The 17046-nt window shown below is 38.6% G+C and overlaps 1 protein-coding gene and 1 long non-coding RNA gene across 3 annotated transcripts; both read right to left on the bottom strand.

Annotated features, from left to right (window-relative positions):
- Positions 1 to 1681: 1681 nt before the first annotated feature.
- On the bottom strand, positions 1682 to 4523 carry LOC145168654 (uncharacterized). Its single transcript, XR_013741988.1, has 2 exons — positions 4391 to 4523; positions 1682 to 1851 (listed from the first exon to the last, which is right to left on the bottom strand). It is a non-coding gene; the product is annotated as an uncharacterized LOC145168654 (long non-coding RNA).
- Positions 4524 to 7620: 3097 nt separating this feature from the next.
- LOC145107830 (putative CCR4-associated factor 1 homolog 7) lies at positions 7621 to 9106 on the bottom strand. 2 transcript variants are annotated; one of them, XM_079044787.1, is made up of 3 exons: positions 9046 to 9106; positions 8762 to 8920; positions 7621 to 8676 (listed from the first exon to the last, which is right to left on the bottom strand). In XM_079044787.1, exon 3 carries the CDS (start codon positions 8584 to 8586, stop codon positions 7777 to 7779), a length of 810 nt encoding a protein of 269 aa, XP_078900913.1. In that variant the 5' UTR covers positions 8587 to 8676; positions 8762 to 8920; positions 9046 to 9106; the 3' UTR covers positions 7621 to 7776. The 2 variants fall into 2 exon arrangements, with proteins under 2 accessions (XP_078900913.1, XP_078900912.1); XM_079044786.1 differs by lacking the exon at positions 9046 to 9106 and having other exon boundaries at positions 8762 to 9022.
- Between the last annotated feature and the right edge of the window lie 7940 nt (positions 9107 to 17046).

Raw genomic sequence — 17046 nt, 5'->3', positions numbered from 1 at the left:
TTATTAGAATATATATATATATATATATATATATATATATATATATATATATATATATATATATATATATATATATATATGAAGAATGAAGAATATGAAGATGAAGAAGAAGATTATTAATGATGAAAAGAGTCTTAAAGAAATTTTATGTTATTATTACTGAATATAAGAACTGAATTTGGGCTTACAAAAATAGATTGAAGTTCAAGTGTTGTCTTTATGTTTGATTTTAAAAACAATTTAAGTTGATATGTCGATCTAGATTTTTGTCCTTCACCCACAGCAATCTTTGGAGTGCATGCAAATAAATTTTGACATATGCATTTTGTCTAACAAGAATTGGATATAAGTACTCAACAGCCTTTCTATTTTTCCGAAAACAATTTAATTTTCACTTCAAATTTAACCATAAACAAAGAACAATAACAAAAGAATTATCAGCCTAACTGAAAAGTTTATAAAATATGAGGGTTTTTTCTATTAAAAAAATTAACAGTTTTCCCAAACAAGAAAATATTAAAAAAAATGTAGAGGTCTTTTAGAAGAAAAAAAATTTAAAGAAAAAAAGAAGCTTTTTTTTTTTTTAATTTAAACATGAAACAAATCGAAAATACAAGGGGTTTTACAATATTAACACAAGAATAACATAACGTTCAACCTGGAAAATACTAATCTATTCTATAGAAATTGTTTTATTTTTATCGCATATATTTCCTCCTTTCCATATTTATTGCCGATTTTTTATTTTTGAAGTTTTTATTATCCAATTTTTACCTTAAAATTTAAATATTTTTATTTGTGTTATAAATTACTTGATAAACTTATAAAAATAAAAAGGTATTTAAAACACGATCCATTTATATATTTTGCATCAGGTATTACATATCCAAAATAAAAATATTTAAGGTTGAAATTGAAAAATAAAGACTTTAAAAATCAAAATCAGATATTAAATATGAGACGGAGAGAATAATAAACAACACAACAGCCACAACTGCAATCCACTTTTTTGCGATAATTATTGAGCACTAATAGATGGCATATATATATATATATATATATATATATATATATATATATATATATATATATATATTGAAACGGCAATATATTTAGATATAAATTAAAATCCAGCGCGAAATTGTACAAAATGAGACAAGAATAGAAATAGTTATAAGGTCTAAGATAGACTACAGAATTGTAAGGCACCAGTCCAAGGCACCAGACCAAATGGGAAACACATAACTTTGTACTTCAATCCATTTCAAACTTCATTCCACATCTATGCCCATGAGGAGTAGTATATTGATTGATTGATAGAGCGATCCACCAAGAGACAATGTGGTGCCACTAAGCTTCTAAGATATTCTGGGGGTAAAATCGTCCAAAAACTTGCAACGGGCAAGTAACTCCATTTTTTGATTTTCCTCCATTTCAGATTTTTCTGGACCATCAGCTTCATCCAAATCGCAGTCAAAATGAATTGTAGAGCTCTCCAAACCAGCCATTTTTAGGACAAGGGTAGATTCGTCCATAATACCCTCACCCACGGGAACTTCTGTTTTTTTTTTTCATTTTACCAGCCCTATTGCCTTTTAGCTGTCACACCCCCAAACCAGGACGGCGGAAACGTTCGGGGGCGGAAGACGTCATGTCAAGTATCACAACACATGCATTATAGTAATCAAAGTACAAACAACCATTCATTGCATTAATAAGTATAAGTTTTACATGAGTGTTTAAACATTACATATTCAAACATCAAAGTAGATATGGTAAAAGACAAAAGACGCAGCACGGTACTGAGCTATCTTCTCAAAAGCTTCGGGAGTGTACCGGTCTACTGGATTCCTGAGAATACAAGTTATTTTGAAAGAGTAGATCAGCATTTAAGCTGGTGAGTTCATAAGTATTTTAGTTATATAAAGTATACTCTAAGTTCTTGGAAAAGTTCGTCGGTTCCTCCAGAAAATCCTATATTTTCTGATGTGATAAAATGATAACCACAATAGTTCCCTCTACAATTACTTAGTTTATAGTAGTTATATATAACCTAATATCGAACGGACAAGTTAAATGTGTGAATCTGTCATAAGCTCACAACCAAATAAGGAACAGGAAGTAAGGCGGAAGTCACACATTCCACTGCCTATTGGATATTACTTATATATAACTATGATGTATAAACTAAGGAATTATAGAATTAACCATTAAAGGTCCTTTATGTTATACTAGTTTTGAGAAAGTGCCTGATTACGTTCCAGAAAATCCTATATTTTCTGCTTTACAACAGATAAGTAGTTTTAATCTCATAAAACCGTTCTATTTAAGTATTATTGTACTTATAATAAAGTTTAACATAATTTTAACTATCCATAAAATTATAAGAAGAATGTTTTCCTTTTTGTTGGTGAAAAGTAGTTTTAAATCCTCATAAAACCGTTCCGTTTTGTTTATGGAAAGTGATTAATACAGTAGTATTTCTTAAAAATAAACTACTGAAGAATAACTACCCTAATATTAACCTGGTTAATCATGGTTTAAAATGTGATAAAGTTGTAACCATGCTGGACTAGAATGAACACGACGACCTATTGGCGTCGAAACTGAATATGTGACATTTGTCACCCCATGACTGGTCTGTCGGACTGTAGCTAACAATCGGGATGTGGAATTGTCAGTCTCGTATAGATCTATACACACAATGCCCGCTCTCCCTCCAGGAGACTCTGGTTACAAGAATGTAACATAGCAAGCATATTGATATGTCTTGAACACGTACCATCACATTTTAGTTTGAGTAAAGATCGAATTATACCCTTTTCTTGACAAAGTAGTTTAGACCTCGTATACTTATCTAGAAAATAGATTTCTCGTTTGTTTCATAAATTATACCTATTATAATTTATACGTTCTATCTGATTAGCATGATCTCTCCTAAAAGTAACCATTTGCTCAGCATGATACAAAGGTAATGATAACGACTAAAGTAACATTTTATATTCTCATATGTATAATATATATAATTAAGAAAGAAACGACTTTCGGACAAATAACCTCACCTTAAGCCCACATCCAAACAAGGAAAAGGAAATAAGGCAACTCATTAGTCCTAAGCCCTTTAAGTCTTATTTATATACTTGTACATATATGAACATGATTTTAACAAATACATTTTAAAGAGTTAATCGGTATTCTAAAAGAGTTTATGTGATCTTAATAAGAATTTACATGACTTTAAGTCATTATGGAAGTATTGGGAAATCTTTTATTGTAAAAATAATAATTCAAAGCATAAGGAAATCTTTATGTGATTGATATCACAAGTATGTACTAACACAATTAGATTGTGTTCAACTTGTACCCCCCCCCCCCCTAAAAAGCATTTAAAAATCATTTAAAAGGTAGATTATAGGGGTATGAACTCACCTTATGTTGGTGATTCGATTGAAGATATGGTATAGGATGATAAGTTTCACGAGTGAAGTCCCGAGCACAAACGGATCCTATTTAGCATACAATATATATATATATATATATATATATATATATATATATATATATATATATATATATATAGGTATACGATTAGTGTTTATAACAACTAAAGTGTATAGGAAACAGCCTTAGGAAGTAGGGAACACTTACAATGAAGTGTTAGAACTAAAAATGAGAGGCTGAATGATGATCACGGCCAAGAGTGAAGGGTTCACGGCCTTGGGATGGTTCACGGCCCAAGAACATATGAGGGGTTCACAGCCAAGTTTGAAGGGTTCACGGCCGTGAACTCTTGAAGATCATGAAGATCATGAAAAGAAGTCTTGAATCAAGGATGGAATAAGAGGGTTTCACAAGAACAACAAGCAAAGGGAAGTGTTTCTTACACTTTTGAGGAGAAAGGAGGGTTCATGGTTGATGATACTTGGGAGAGAATGGGGTGATTCACGGCTGGAAGATGTGAAAATGAGGAGAAAAATGGCAACACCCCTATATATATGCGAGGGTTCACGGTCCGAAGGGTTCACGGTCGTGAACCTCGTTTGCGGTCCGAAGGCGGCTGTGGCCGAGAAACGTTCACGGTCCGAGGGTTTGCGGCCCTCGTTCACGGCCGAAGTCCACTGTTCTCGGTTGTGAGGTTGTTGTCTGAAGGGAAAGAAAGAATGGTCTTCGGACTTCAAGCTATCACCTCTTAAACATATAACACCTTGAATACAAGGTGTACATATTTATAAAACATTAATCTAATCCATTTAAGATAGACTAAGATTTAAGTTGATTTTAGTTGACCCAAGTTTGACTTTGATTGACTAGGGTGGACTTTTCAAGAAGAAAATAACGGGTTGTCACATTAGCCAGCATAAATTTGAACTTATATTTGTAATAAAAGTACCATCAGTGACATCTTTGAGTGGCTTCAATCAGCGACATCTATGATATCTTTAAGCAACTTCAATCTCCTATATTCTTCATCACCTGTAAAGTAAAGATGTAACACCAGAAAAAAGAAAAACGCACACCAAGAGTTTTTTATGACATCCCCCCCCCCACCCCACAACCCGATTTCCACACGAAAGGAAACACCACGAAATGAACTTAATTACAGCTAATTCCTAACATATGTCTACCCTATGAAAGAGACTCACACCAAACGCACGCCGGCTGTAATTAGGCACATCACCAAGACCCCAAATTCACCCATAAAGAAACCCATGACCCCACCCCCAAACGCACGTCGGCGGTAATTAATTTTTATTACATTTTATTTTAATTTTTTTTCTCATCTTTTGCATTCAGCTATCGGATCACAACACCATTCCACCCACCTAAATTTTTTATGCTTGCTTCTAGAGTTGATCCACAAATGGCTCAGTACTTGTACTTCATTTGCTAGAATTTTATATGATTTGATTGTGTTCGAGTGGATTCTGTCATTTCTGAATTTCCAGATCACCCAAATGTATATCAACACAACTGCTTCCTGAATTTTGATCGAGGTTATCACTGTCTGGTGCTAAATTCCTACACTGAATCATTTCATTCAATGAACCAAAAGATAATGGAAACATATACCACTATTTCTGCACACCACGCCAAACTTCTTGTGAGATTGAGCATTCAGTTAATAGATGTGATTCTGATTCCGCAACAATGTTACATAATGGGCAGGTGGTCAAAGATCTAATACCAATGTTGTTTAGATTCACTCTGGCAGGTAGCCTTCTATGACAAACTCGCCATGCTAGGATATTCACTTTTCCGGGGACTAGGTTATTCCACTGCCAAGCACCAGCCGGTGTTTTTGGCAATAGTGATGTGATTCTGATTCCGCAGCAATGTTACATAATGGGCAGGTGGTCAAAGATCTGATACAAATGTTGTTTAGATTCACTCTGGCAGGTAGCCTTCTATGACAAACTCGTCATGCTAGGATATTCACTTTTCCGGGGACTAGGTTATTCCACTGCCAAGCACCAGCCGGTGTTTTTGGCAATAGTGTTTCGTCAATGAATCTCCTAAGAAAGGCCACAGTATACATCTATACATCCCCGAGGGTTCAAGTCTCCAGGTCATGTTGTTGTCCATGATTTTTTTTCAAATGAGCCTTTTTTCTATAAGAATTAGCAAAGTTAATAAAAACACATAAAGAGGAGCAATTCTTTAAAGAAGACAAAAAGTTTATGTAAATTATCTGATAACATGATCGATCTTCTATATTCTTTTTTTCGAGGCATTTTAACAAGCTTCTATATTCTTTTTATTAGACATTTTAACAAACATATTGAATGCATAAATCAATTGACAAACTTAATGCTTTTAATATATAAATGCATATCACCCGATCGTGTATGTGTAGACAGAAAATAAATTATCAGCTTAAGGATTTTCCGGTTGTCTTGATTATTAGTTCTGAAATTTATACAAAACTGGTGGGAGTTATATTAAGTTTGTCATATCTTGCTTTCAATTCTCTTGATTACTCGTTCTGAAATTCCTATCAACATAACACAACGTCACACTTAGCTTTTTGCCACACTCCACGTCTTTTTTGCAGGGGAATAGGTTGCCATGACACATTTTTTAAACAACTTAATTTAAATAAAAATCAAAAAATTTCATTAATTGAAGATAGAAATACATTAAAAAAACACCTATTAAAAACATAATTATAACAATGAACTTACTAATAAAAAAAGAAAAGTAAAACTTACAAATGTTCGGCTTTCACTATCAAAGCCACGACACATCCTTCTCCGGTGTGAGTCACGTCTTAAAATAGAAGTTTCATATTATGGGCTTTTACTGTTGAGCTCTATTCCTTGGCAAATACCAAGTAATTTTCAAGATTTTTATTTATCCCGGGCATCTCCTTCAAACCTTTAATATTGTCAGAATTTCGCAGATATTTTTACCTTTTATTTTCGCTTTCTCTTCCCATTGGCATAATCATGATTAGGTTGTCATCAATGTTGAGGTCCAACACGATATAACTATCTAACGATGTGTAAGAAATATCAGATGTTTTGTTTCTTTTCAAACCACTCATATAGTTGTATGTGTGGACTTCACACGCCATTTTAATGTTCCAACTCTTGGCAAATTTAAAACCTTTCCTAGTGTCCGCGACGGATATCAAGTGCCTTACCCAAAATGGTTACATCGTTTTCACCTTACCACTACGCCAATCTCACTTCAAGTTGTTAACAAAGCTTTTAAATTCCATAACAACTTTGTCCATATTCCTCCAATTAATGTAGAGTTGATCTTTTTTTTTTTTTTTTTCATTTCAACAAGGAAGCGTTTTGTTACTTTTCGACAAAAAGTTGGCCCATTTTAGTTGTTGCTGACCTTCCTGTCCTCGACACATGCCAAGGCAAACGCCGTCTCTTTCGTCAAGGTCTAAGATGGCCCTTTTCCCCTTTTCAGGCGTCAGGTCGGGTTTGGGATTGGAATTGGAATTGGATTGGATAGTTGGATATGGCGCATAATATCCTCTCATACCACCATAATGGTACATCGGAGATAAATAATGTGGTCGATCCATTTGTGGTCTATAAAATGGTGAATGATTTGGGTTGTTTTCGGTAAATATATGGTTTTAAGAGGAACGGAATTGAGAATTGTAAAAAATAGTGTTGGTCGGGTTTATTTATATCGGATGAAAATAGGTTTTAATTTGCTCCTTAATTCCAATGTCCACAACGGGCTCGAACCCTCGACCTCAAAAAGAGAGGGCGAACACTTAATACTGTTGAAATAGAAGCCCTTTTAGAAGAAAAATAGGTAAAAATTTGAACTTTTAAAGGTAAAAACGGACAGAAAAAATAATGGAGGAGAAGGGTAGAGGGTGGATGTGGCAAAAATCTGCCGAGTAGGATGCCTTAACCTCGACAAGTCCAAGAATACCTTTTTATTGTTATAAGAAAGAAAAGAAGTTTCTAATAAGAAACATAAATAAAATTCAACAACAAACGGAAGAATACCTTTTTATTGGAGATTCTAATCCTCCTTGTTTTACCTGCAAAAAAAAAAAAAAAAAAAAAAAAAAAAAAAAAAAAAGCAAGGAAATAAAAGCAATTATCAAACCTAAATAAAACCTAGAAGAAACCAAACATCAAGAAATAAAAAATTAACCTTTCTTAACCTCAAGAAGTGTACAAACTGTATTGTGCCATGAATTACAACACAAATTGTAACTTAACATACAACTACCATATTTTCTTTCTTTTTTTTATTTATTTATTTTATTTTAATTTTTAAACAAATTCCATAGCGCTGTCAATTCTCAACACCTAAACCATATAAAACACCAGCATATTTCTCCAAAGAACCACTAAAGAAGTTCTCTTTAAGCTTCCTGAAAGTAGAAGAAGTAAGCAAACTATCTGAACCTGCTTGATGACAAATCCCAATTCTTTCAACCTCCAATAGTTCAGCAAGCTTGTTCAAACCTCCATGAAGACTGTTACAGAACTTCATCAAATGCTTGATGTCGTATATGGTTGGAAAATACATATTAATCAAATTGAAGAACCCTGATTGTGTATCGGGAAGATTCTTGCATGTCAACACCTTCAACAAATAACCAAAATCATAACCAGAGTGGAAGGTTACCCAATACACACTATCATTCAAAACAATGCCTGACGACATCAACAGTTCCCCGAATCTCCGTGCATTGATTCCCGTTTCGTTGTTTTTCTTGAAATCTATGCCGCTCTCTCTCAAAAGCTCAACGGAATCGTTTGCAAAAACATCTTCATTCACATTGAATTCCCGGAAATTGAATTGCCATATACACTGTTTATCCGTTCCGCAGGTTGGTAAATTACCTTCTTCGTCGGAGAACGTTAGCCCTAGTTGAATCAATTTCAGCATGTCGACGTTGTCTTTTAATGTCTGGTAATGATAATCGTTGCTGTTTTTGAAATTACCAACCGGACGAAGAACGATTCCAGGAAACTCGGTGTCCATTGCTATGTAAGGAAAATCATCAACGATATTACGAATCAATGCGAATTCTTCTTCCAGATTGTCATTCCACACCTCTCGAATCTGAATCGAATCGCTTTTTGCTAAAAGCGACATCTCTCGACACAATTATCGAATTATTTCTCAAGGTCGATTGTAGGAATACAACCTACGTTACGAAAAAAGGCCTTCGAAATCGATCCAGATCTAGAACATATTACACAACAACAAAGATCATCATCCGCTCGTAATTCAAAAGCAAAAAAAGGAGATATGGAGATGAGATAGTTACCGGAAAATGGTTGCGAAACGGAGATGTAATGGATTGATATTGAAATAATATCAAGCGGCAAGGCAATTAGGTATGAACGGAGATTACTTAGGGTTTGTTATTGAACGGCGGTGAGAGGAGCGTTAGCCTTTTCTCTGTCCTCACCTCCTTCACTACGATCTACAGAAAGAGAGAAGGAGAAAAGACAGCACCATTAGAGACTGAAAATGGAGAAATTTTAAAGGGGGGAAGGGGGAAGAGAGAGAGAGAGAGAGAGAGAGAAAAGGGAAGGAGATAGTGAGTACCAGTTGTAAATTGATATGGACTTGCAGAAATTTTGTGGCCATGCTAAAAATAAACATACGCCCACCGCCTTTATCTTTGAATTATTTATTTTATATTGCAGATATTTAGGGCCTAATTTCGGAACATGTAACAAATTCAATGTCCCTTCAAATCTCTCTTTTTTTTTTTTTTTATTTATTTATTTATTTATTTATTACGAATAGAATAAATCTATCATTTTCTATGAAATCAAAACAAATCGTCGACCTGTGTGTCAATTGTTATGTACTATGATTAGTTTCGTAAGATATATTTTAAAAAAGAAATTTTTGATAAAGTCGTTATATTTTAGGTTAGTTTATATATTTTTAAAAAGAAATTTTCGATAAAATTGTAATAATGTAGGTTAGTTTACGGTGTAATTTTAAAAGTGTAATTTTAAAAGTAAATTTTGCACATAATAATAGCTAAAACTTTGAAATAATTTTTTTGGTTGGTTTTTCATAGATTTAATCAATATTCCGTTTTTTTTTTTCGGTTAACTCTGTCAAAATATTAGGTTAGTTTTAATTTATATTAGTTTACAGTGTAATCTTAAAACTTTGAAATTTTCGATAAAGTCGTTATATTTTATTATATTTTCGCTTAGTTTAAAGTGTAATCTTAAAATTAAATTGTGTTTATAAAAAAAACAAAATAACAGCAAAAACTTTGAAATAATATTTTTGGTTGGTTTTTCACAAAGTTAGTCGGTATTGTGTCTTTTTTCGTTAACTCGATCAAAATATTAGGATTTTTTTTGAAGATTGTGTTATTTTTAACCAATAATCAAAATATTTTGATTTTTTTTTAATATTACCCTTGAACTAATGTATATTTTTATTAACAAATCATTTATAAACATAACATATTTTTTTATTATAAACAAAAGAAATACATTCGTTTCTAATTTCTAAAAATGAAAATGTGGACTAAGTGCTCTCCCTCTTATTGTTTACTTCAACTTCAAACTATCGTTGTAGGTGTCACGGTGGGATGCATTATATGGGTGTTTCTTTGATGTTGGTGTTTCTCTTGTGTTATTTAACTTAACTGTCACCTAACCTCTAAACTTTAACTGTCATTCAAGGTTGACTTTTCACTCTCGATGGATGTGTCTTATCTGATCGTTATTATGGAGATTGGATGGCAGTTGGGTTAAAGAACATAAGAGGAATACCAATATCAGAATAACACCCACATAGTGAATCTCACCATGACATCCACAACGAAACATAAGAGGAATGTAGAGGGTTTGAAGTTGTCGGCAAGCAATATGGAGGAAGGTAGTTAATCTACATTTCCATTCTTAGAAATTAGCAACAACTGTATTTCTTTTGTTTATAATAAAAAATGTGTTATGTTTATAAATGATTTGTTATTAACAATAAACATTAGTTGTAACACCTGGTTCCTGATGCGCATTAATTATTAAATCTCTCATTTTTACAAGGCAACTCGACGAGTTGGTAGCCCAAACTCGTCGAGTAGAGACTATAAGGGACGCGGGTTTTAAGCAATCTACTCGACGAGTTGGGACCCTCAACTCGGCGAGTAGGTCTGCCAGAATGAAACCCTAATTTTGGGGTTTTGCACCCTATTTAAGCATCTTAATCCCCACCTTATGGCCTCATTTCCAGCCTCCAAGTTCTAAACCCTAATCTACGAAACCCTAGAGCATTTTGTGAGTGTGTGAGCCATTCTTGAGTAACTTTTGTGTGTTCTTGAAGCTTGAAGAAGAACAAGGAGCTAGAAGGTTCAAGGAGAAGATAGTAGATCCAGAGACTTCCTTCCATCCTTTTCATTTTCTGGTAATCAAGTTTCTAGCTTGGCTATTAGTTCATTAGATCTTCTTACTTCCATTTTATGAGGGTTTTGGTTCAAGAATCTTAATCTTTGGGATTTGGACGTCCCAAGTGGCTTACCTTTCAGATCTGGGATCTAGAAGGGGTTTCATGGCATCAAGGTGCAAACTTTATGACCATGGAAGCCCCATGCAAGCTTAAAGACGTTATTATGGCCTTTTAATCCCCAAAAGGCCATGCATTGAAGTAAAGTCTGAGACTTTACGTGTTCATTTGGTGTCTAGGACCTAGATCTCGGTTTTCATGCTTTGGGTTGGAGTAATAAGGCTTTTGGACAAAGATCTATGTCTTAAGGAACTAGGGTTTTAGCTAAACCCACTAAATAGGATTATTAGCGGGTAAAGTTGGAAACTTTACCCTTAAAAATGGCATTTCCAGTGTGTAAATGAAGTATGGACTTTGGATCTGGAGAGTAGAGGCTTAATTTGTTAAGCTGGCCGTAACAGACAGAGGAACTCGACGAGTTAGGTCGTGTTGTCTCGTTTCAGCTCAAGGTAGAACTCAACGAGTCTGTGAAGGGACTCGACGAGTTGATTCTCCAAATCGCGACTATAAGCTGCCAGGGAACTCGGCGAGTCAGGACGGTGACTCGGCGAGTTGGATCGCGATTTTAGGACCTTTGAGTTATAGAACTCGGCGAGTTGGGTCAACTTAGAATGTTGACTTTGACTAGAATGTTGAGTTTGAACAAGGTTAAAATGGTCATTTTACCCTTAGAAGGATTATCAGTTTCTGACTAAGTAATAATGTGAATGATATCCGGGGAAGTCGTTGGAGCAGCAGTTGGAGATTCATCACACGAGATTTCATCAGTCAGCTTGAGAGGTGAGTTGCCTTCATTAGGAACGGGTCTAAGGCACCAATGTCAGCCTGTGTAGAGTAGCTAAGTGTGGGCAGGGCCCGTATCTTAGAACCATTATGTTAGTAGCTAAGTGTCGACTGGACCCGTACCTTAGACTTGTTTATGATTAGTGGCTAAGTGTGGGCAGGGCATGTATCTTAGTATTACATGAGTATGTTTATGAACTGGTAGATTATGTTATACTTGTTTTCTGCGTGATACTGGTATGTATGTTTAGTTAGCGGAGTGTGGGCGGGGGCCCGTATCTCACGGATACCGGAGCGTGGGCGAGGTCTGTACCTCCTAGCCAGTTGAGTGTGGGCGAGGCCCGTATCTCTTATTTAGCAGAGTGTGGGTGAGGCTCGTATCTCTAAGATAGCTGAGTGTGGGCGAGGCCCGTATCTCATAGTTAGTCGAGTGTGGGGCAGGGGACCGTATCTCCTTGAGTGTGGGCGAGGCCCGTAGCTCCTAGCTGCATGTTATATGTTATGTGTATGGTATGGGGTAGTTTGGGGTGACTCACTAAGCTTCGTGCTTACAGTTTTCAATTTTGATTTCAGGTACTTCCGGTAGCAAAAGGAAGAGCTCGGTATGATTGCAGTGCACACACCATTATTCAGTCTGGGATATTTAGACTCTGATATTTTGAGAGATGATTTTGATACAATACTTGTTATGATGATTTGAGATACATAACCTTTGATCTTTATTGTGATAATGATGAATTATGATTTTCTTAAATGATTTTTAAAGCGAAATATTTGGACCGTATCTTTGGGATGTTTCAAGTTGGTATCAGATCCTTGGTTTGAGGGATTCGGGCATGCTCTCGGGTGTGTCTGAACTCAAACTATGGAATTGGTATGAAAATTTTCAAAAGAAAAATCATTTTTTTATCAAAAGAACTTTAAAAAGAGAAAAAGAACTTTGAAAAGAGTAAAGGGTGTGGTGCATGCAATCAGCCGAGCTCAAGTAAGTACTCCCAAATTACCCATACAAGTTTATGTTATGATATGATTATGAGAACAACATGCTAGATTAGGGCTAAGGATCTAGGAATGATGCCTTGTGTGCCTGTTATATGCGTATAAGAACTGCATGCAAGTTTTGGGCTAAGGATCTAGGAAGGATGCCTTATATGCCTGCTGTATGAGCTTATTGAACTGTATGCTAGAACTGATTAGTCAGTAATATGATGGCCTGAATAGGATATGCATGATTATGGTTACTCAATGCTCGAATGCGGCTTGCTTTGTGCTTTTAGGAGTCCTATTTTATTTAACTATCTAGTAAACGAATATGTTAAGTTACATATTAAGAGGACTAAATAATTTCAGAAGGTTATTCTAGCTCTATTTCGCAGCTCTTGTCTGATTCCAACCGTTGTAGGGTAGAACCTCTCATTCGAAGAATTATCTAGTCTTAGTGATATGTAATGATATTCGCGAGTTAGTTAGGGGGAGGTGACATGAGCTTCTTATGCAGCTGATGGCGGAGAATGGGTTGGTGATTACCCTAGGGCAAGCCTACGATGAGAGTAGCGCATGAAGCAGTAGTAGTAGAAGGGACTTAGTGAAGTCAAGGCAGTTCTTGAGGAAAGTATGGGTAGATGTGGAAGGTAGTATGGGCCAGTAATACTAAAAGCAGATGATCCGTACTCGAATCAAGGAAGGCTGATATGAATCCAGGGAACTTGTAGTATATGTGATCCCTCGAGATATGATTAGTATTTTGGTGTTTGTTATGATGTGTTTACAGAATGGTGGTATTACGCACTAGACCAGTTCGCAGTTCAGGCGCCGGTGAGGGATCAGGCTCGGGCTCTGGATTCTGGCAGCTAGATGACCAGACGAGGGAGTTCATCTCCTCTGAGATCACACACAGTATTTTGGATCAGACTCATGTGATCTTCGACATGATCAAGGAGGGTATTTTGGAGCTTATGGATGAGAGATTGAGTGCTTTCGCACAGAGGTGTCGGCCATGATGGGGTCACACACACTGACATTCAGGGAGTTCAGAGCTTTTGGAGCTTCCGATTACCATGGGGCTCGGGACCCCATTGCGAGCACTAGATGGTTGGCTGATGTCGCCAACGCATTCCGCACCAGCAAATGTCCCGAGTGGGACAAGGTTCGACTTGCATCCTGTCTTCTAAAGGACATGGCACGAGATTGGTGGGAGGAGGTCGGACGAGCCATTGGAGATGACGCAGTTCTAGATGCGATGACCTGGAGTGATTTTTCGGCCAGGTTCAGAGCCGAGTTCGCACCTGTGATTGAGGTGCAGCAGCTTGCTAGGGAGTTCCAGGATCTCCAGCAGACTACGGAGACGGTGACCGAGATCACCGCTATATTCAGAGAGAGGGCCCTTCTCGTTCCACAGTACGTTGCGGACGAGGAGATGAAAAATTCCCGATATCATGATATGATGTGGAGTGATATCCGCCAGTTTGTGAGCCGGTCCAGCTGCAAGACGCTGGAAGATATGATTGCTAGGGCTCGAAAGAGGGATTTGGATTTAGAAATGGAGAGGAAGAGGAAACTAAAGGGGGTTCAGTCAGGGTGTGCGGGCAAGAAGCCCAAGGTAGATTCCCGAGGGAAGGGCCAGCAAGGCCGAGGCCGTTGTGGCAAGTATGGTAGGACACATGATGGGGTATGCAGGGCAGGTAGTTCGGGTTGCTTCAAGTGCGGCCGAACTGGACATTTGAGCAGAGATTGTACGACTACTAACACCACCACCATAGTATCAGACCTGATTTGCTTCCAGTGCTATCAGAGGGGACACAACCGGTCCCAGTGCCCGAGTTTAGCAGCAGCAGGACAGGTGGCAGCACCCGCTCCTGCTACATTGAGGATTACAGACGACCGTCAGGGCCGGGGTGAGGCGCCTGTGGGGAAGAGCAGGGCCTTCCAGTTGACAGCAGAGGAGGCACGAGCAGCTCCCGACGTGGTGACAGGTTCGTTCTTAATGAACGGTATATCATCTTTGGTACTGTTTGATTCGGGTGCTACCTGATCTTTTGTGTCTCTCGCCCTTAGCAAGCGATTCACAGGGGCTCCGGGGAGCTGGATTGCCCACTTGATGTGGAGATACCAGACGATAAGACCATCAAAGTTGCGAGAGTTCACCGAGGATGTACACTGCAGTTATTTGATGACCAGTTTTCTGTATATCTAGTCCCTATTCCCATGAGAGGGAATAAGGTTATAGTTGGTATGGATTGGTTGAGACCCAATGGGGCAGTGATCGACTGCGACCAACAGCTAGTAAGGGTTCGGAATCCTAGTAGGGGAGGGTTAGTGATTCAGGGCGAGAGGTCGCAGTGTGGATTGACTCTATGCTCAGCAGCGAGAGCGAGGCACTACCTTCAGTAGGGTTGCATGGGTTATGTCGCCTATGTGATGGATACACGGGATAAGGGTAAGGCGACAGTGGATGATGTACCGGTAGAGCGAGAGTACTCGGATGTATTCCCGGAGGAATTCCCTGGGATACCTCCGGAGAGACAGGTTGAGTTCAGGATTGACCTAGTCCCTGGTGCGGCTCCGATAGCCAAGGCACCATATCGGTTGGCTCCTCCCGAGATGCAGGAGTTATCTATGCAGCTGCAAGAGCTGCTAGACAAGGGATTTATCAAATGGAGTAGTTCACCATGGGGAGCCCTGATCCTATTTGTGAAGAAGAAGGACGGGTCACACCGGATGTGCATAGACTACCGGGAGTTGAATAAGGTAACGGTGAAGAACCGTTATCCCCTCCCGATGATCGATGACTTGCTTGACCAGCTACAAGGTGTATCTTGGTTCTCCAAGATTGATTTGCGATCGGGTTATCATCAGATGCGAGTCAGAGACGAGGATGTGCAGAAGACAACTTTTAGGACTCGCTATGGTCACTATGAGTTTGTGGTGATGCCGTTTGGGCTCACCTATGCTCCAGTCGCGTTCATGGACCTCATGAACCGCGTGTGCAGACTGATGTTTGATTGGTCTATGATAGTCTTCATCGACGACATCTTGGTTTACTCCAAGACTCAGGAGCGGCATGAGGAGCACCTGAGGGATGTGCTGGAGACATTGAGGAGGGATAGACTTTTCGCAAAGATCTCCAAGTGCGAGTTCTGGTTGTGCGAGGTGCAGTTTCTGGGGCACCTTGTCAACCAGAAGGGTATTCTAGTCGATCCGGCCAAGATAGAGGTCGTGATGCATTGGGAGATTCTGAGGTCTCCAACTAAGATTCAGAGTTTTCTTGGTCTGGTGGGTTATTATCGGAGATTCATCCAGGATTTCGCCAAGATCGCTGTTCCTTTGACCCGACTGACCAAGAAGTCAGTGAATTTCCGCTGGGGGCCTGAGCTGCAGGCAGCTTTCGAGATTCTCAAACAACAGTTACGTGAGGCACTGATTTTGACTTTGCCGGAGGGAGTCGATGACTTTGTGGTTTACTTTGACGCTTCGATCACAGGCATGGGTGCGGTATTGATGCATCGGGGTCATGTGATAGCATACACTTCTAGGAAGTTGAAGCCTCACGAGGCTAACTATCTGACGCACAATTTAGAGCTGGGAGCTATGGTTTTCGCCCTCAATATTTGGCGGCATCACCTCTATGGAGTCCGTTGTACTATTTTCACGGATCACAAGAATTTGAGGTACCTCATGGATCAGCCGAATCTGAACATGAGGCAGCGTCGGTGGTTAGACATGGTGAATGACTACGACTATGAGATCCTTTACCACCCGGGCAAGGCCAATGTGGTGGCCGATGCCCTGAGCCGCAAGGCGGTAGCGGCCCCGATTTGAGACGTCTGTCTAAGGATGATAGTGATTACTCCATTGTTGGAGCAGATCAGAGAGGCGCAGGTCGAGGGCCTGAAGGAAGAGCGTCAGAAGTGCGGACGGATCGTAGGTCGGGTGGCCTCATTTGATTATGATAGTCGTGGGTTGTTGACCCTGCATGGGAGGGTCTGGGTTCCGTACTGGGGCGGAGTACGACAAGTTCTGATGGATGAGGCCCACAAGTCGAGGTTCTCCATCCATCCCGGGGCGACGAAGATGTATCGGGATCTTCTCCCTGATTACTGGTGGCCCTGCATGAAGCGGGACGTAGCATGGTATGTAGAGCGGTGCTTGACCTGCAGGAAGGTTAAGGCCGAGCACCAGAGACCACACGGAAAGATGTATCCGCTAGACATTCTCGTGTGGAAATGGGAAGATATCACGATGGATTTCATCACTAAGCTTCCCAGGACCGCACATGGAGTTGATTCGATA

The sequence above is a fragment of the Lactuca virosa genome, chromosome 4, assembly GCF_052849685.1.
Source record: "Lactuca virosa cultivar CGN04683 chromosome 4, Lactuca_virosa_CGN04683_v6, whole genome shotgun sequence".
In the NCBI taxonomy this organism is placed as follows: Eukaryota; Viridiplantae; Streptophyta; class Magnoliopsida; order Asterales; family Asteraceae; genus Lactuca; species Lactuca virosa.
This window is presented reverse-complemented; position numbering and strand designations above follow the sequence as displayed.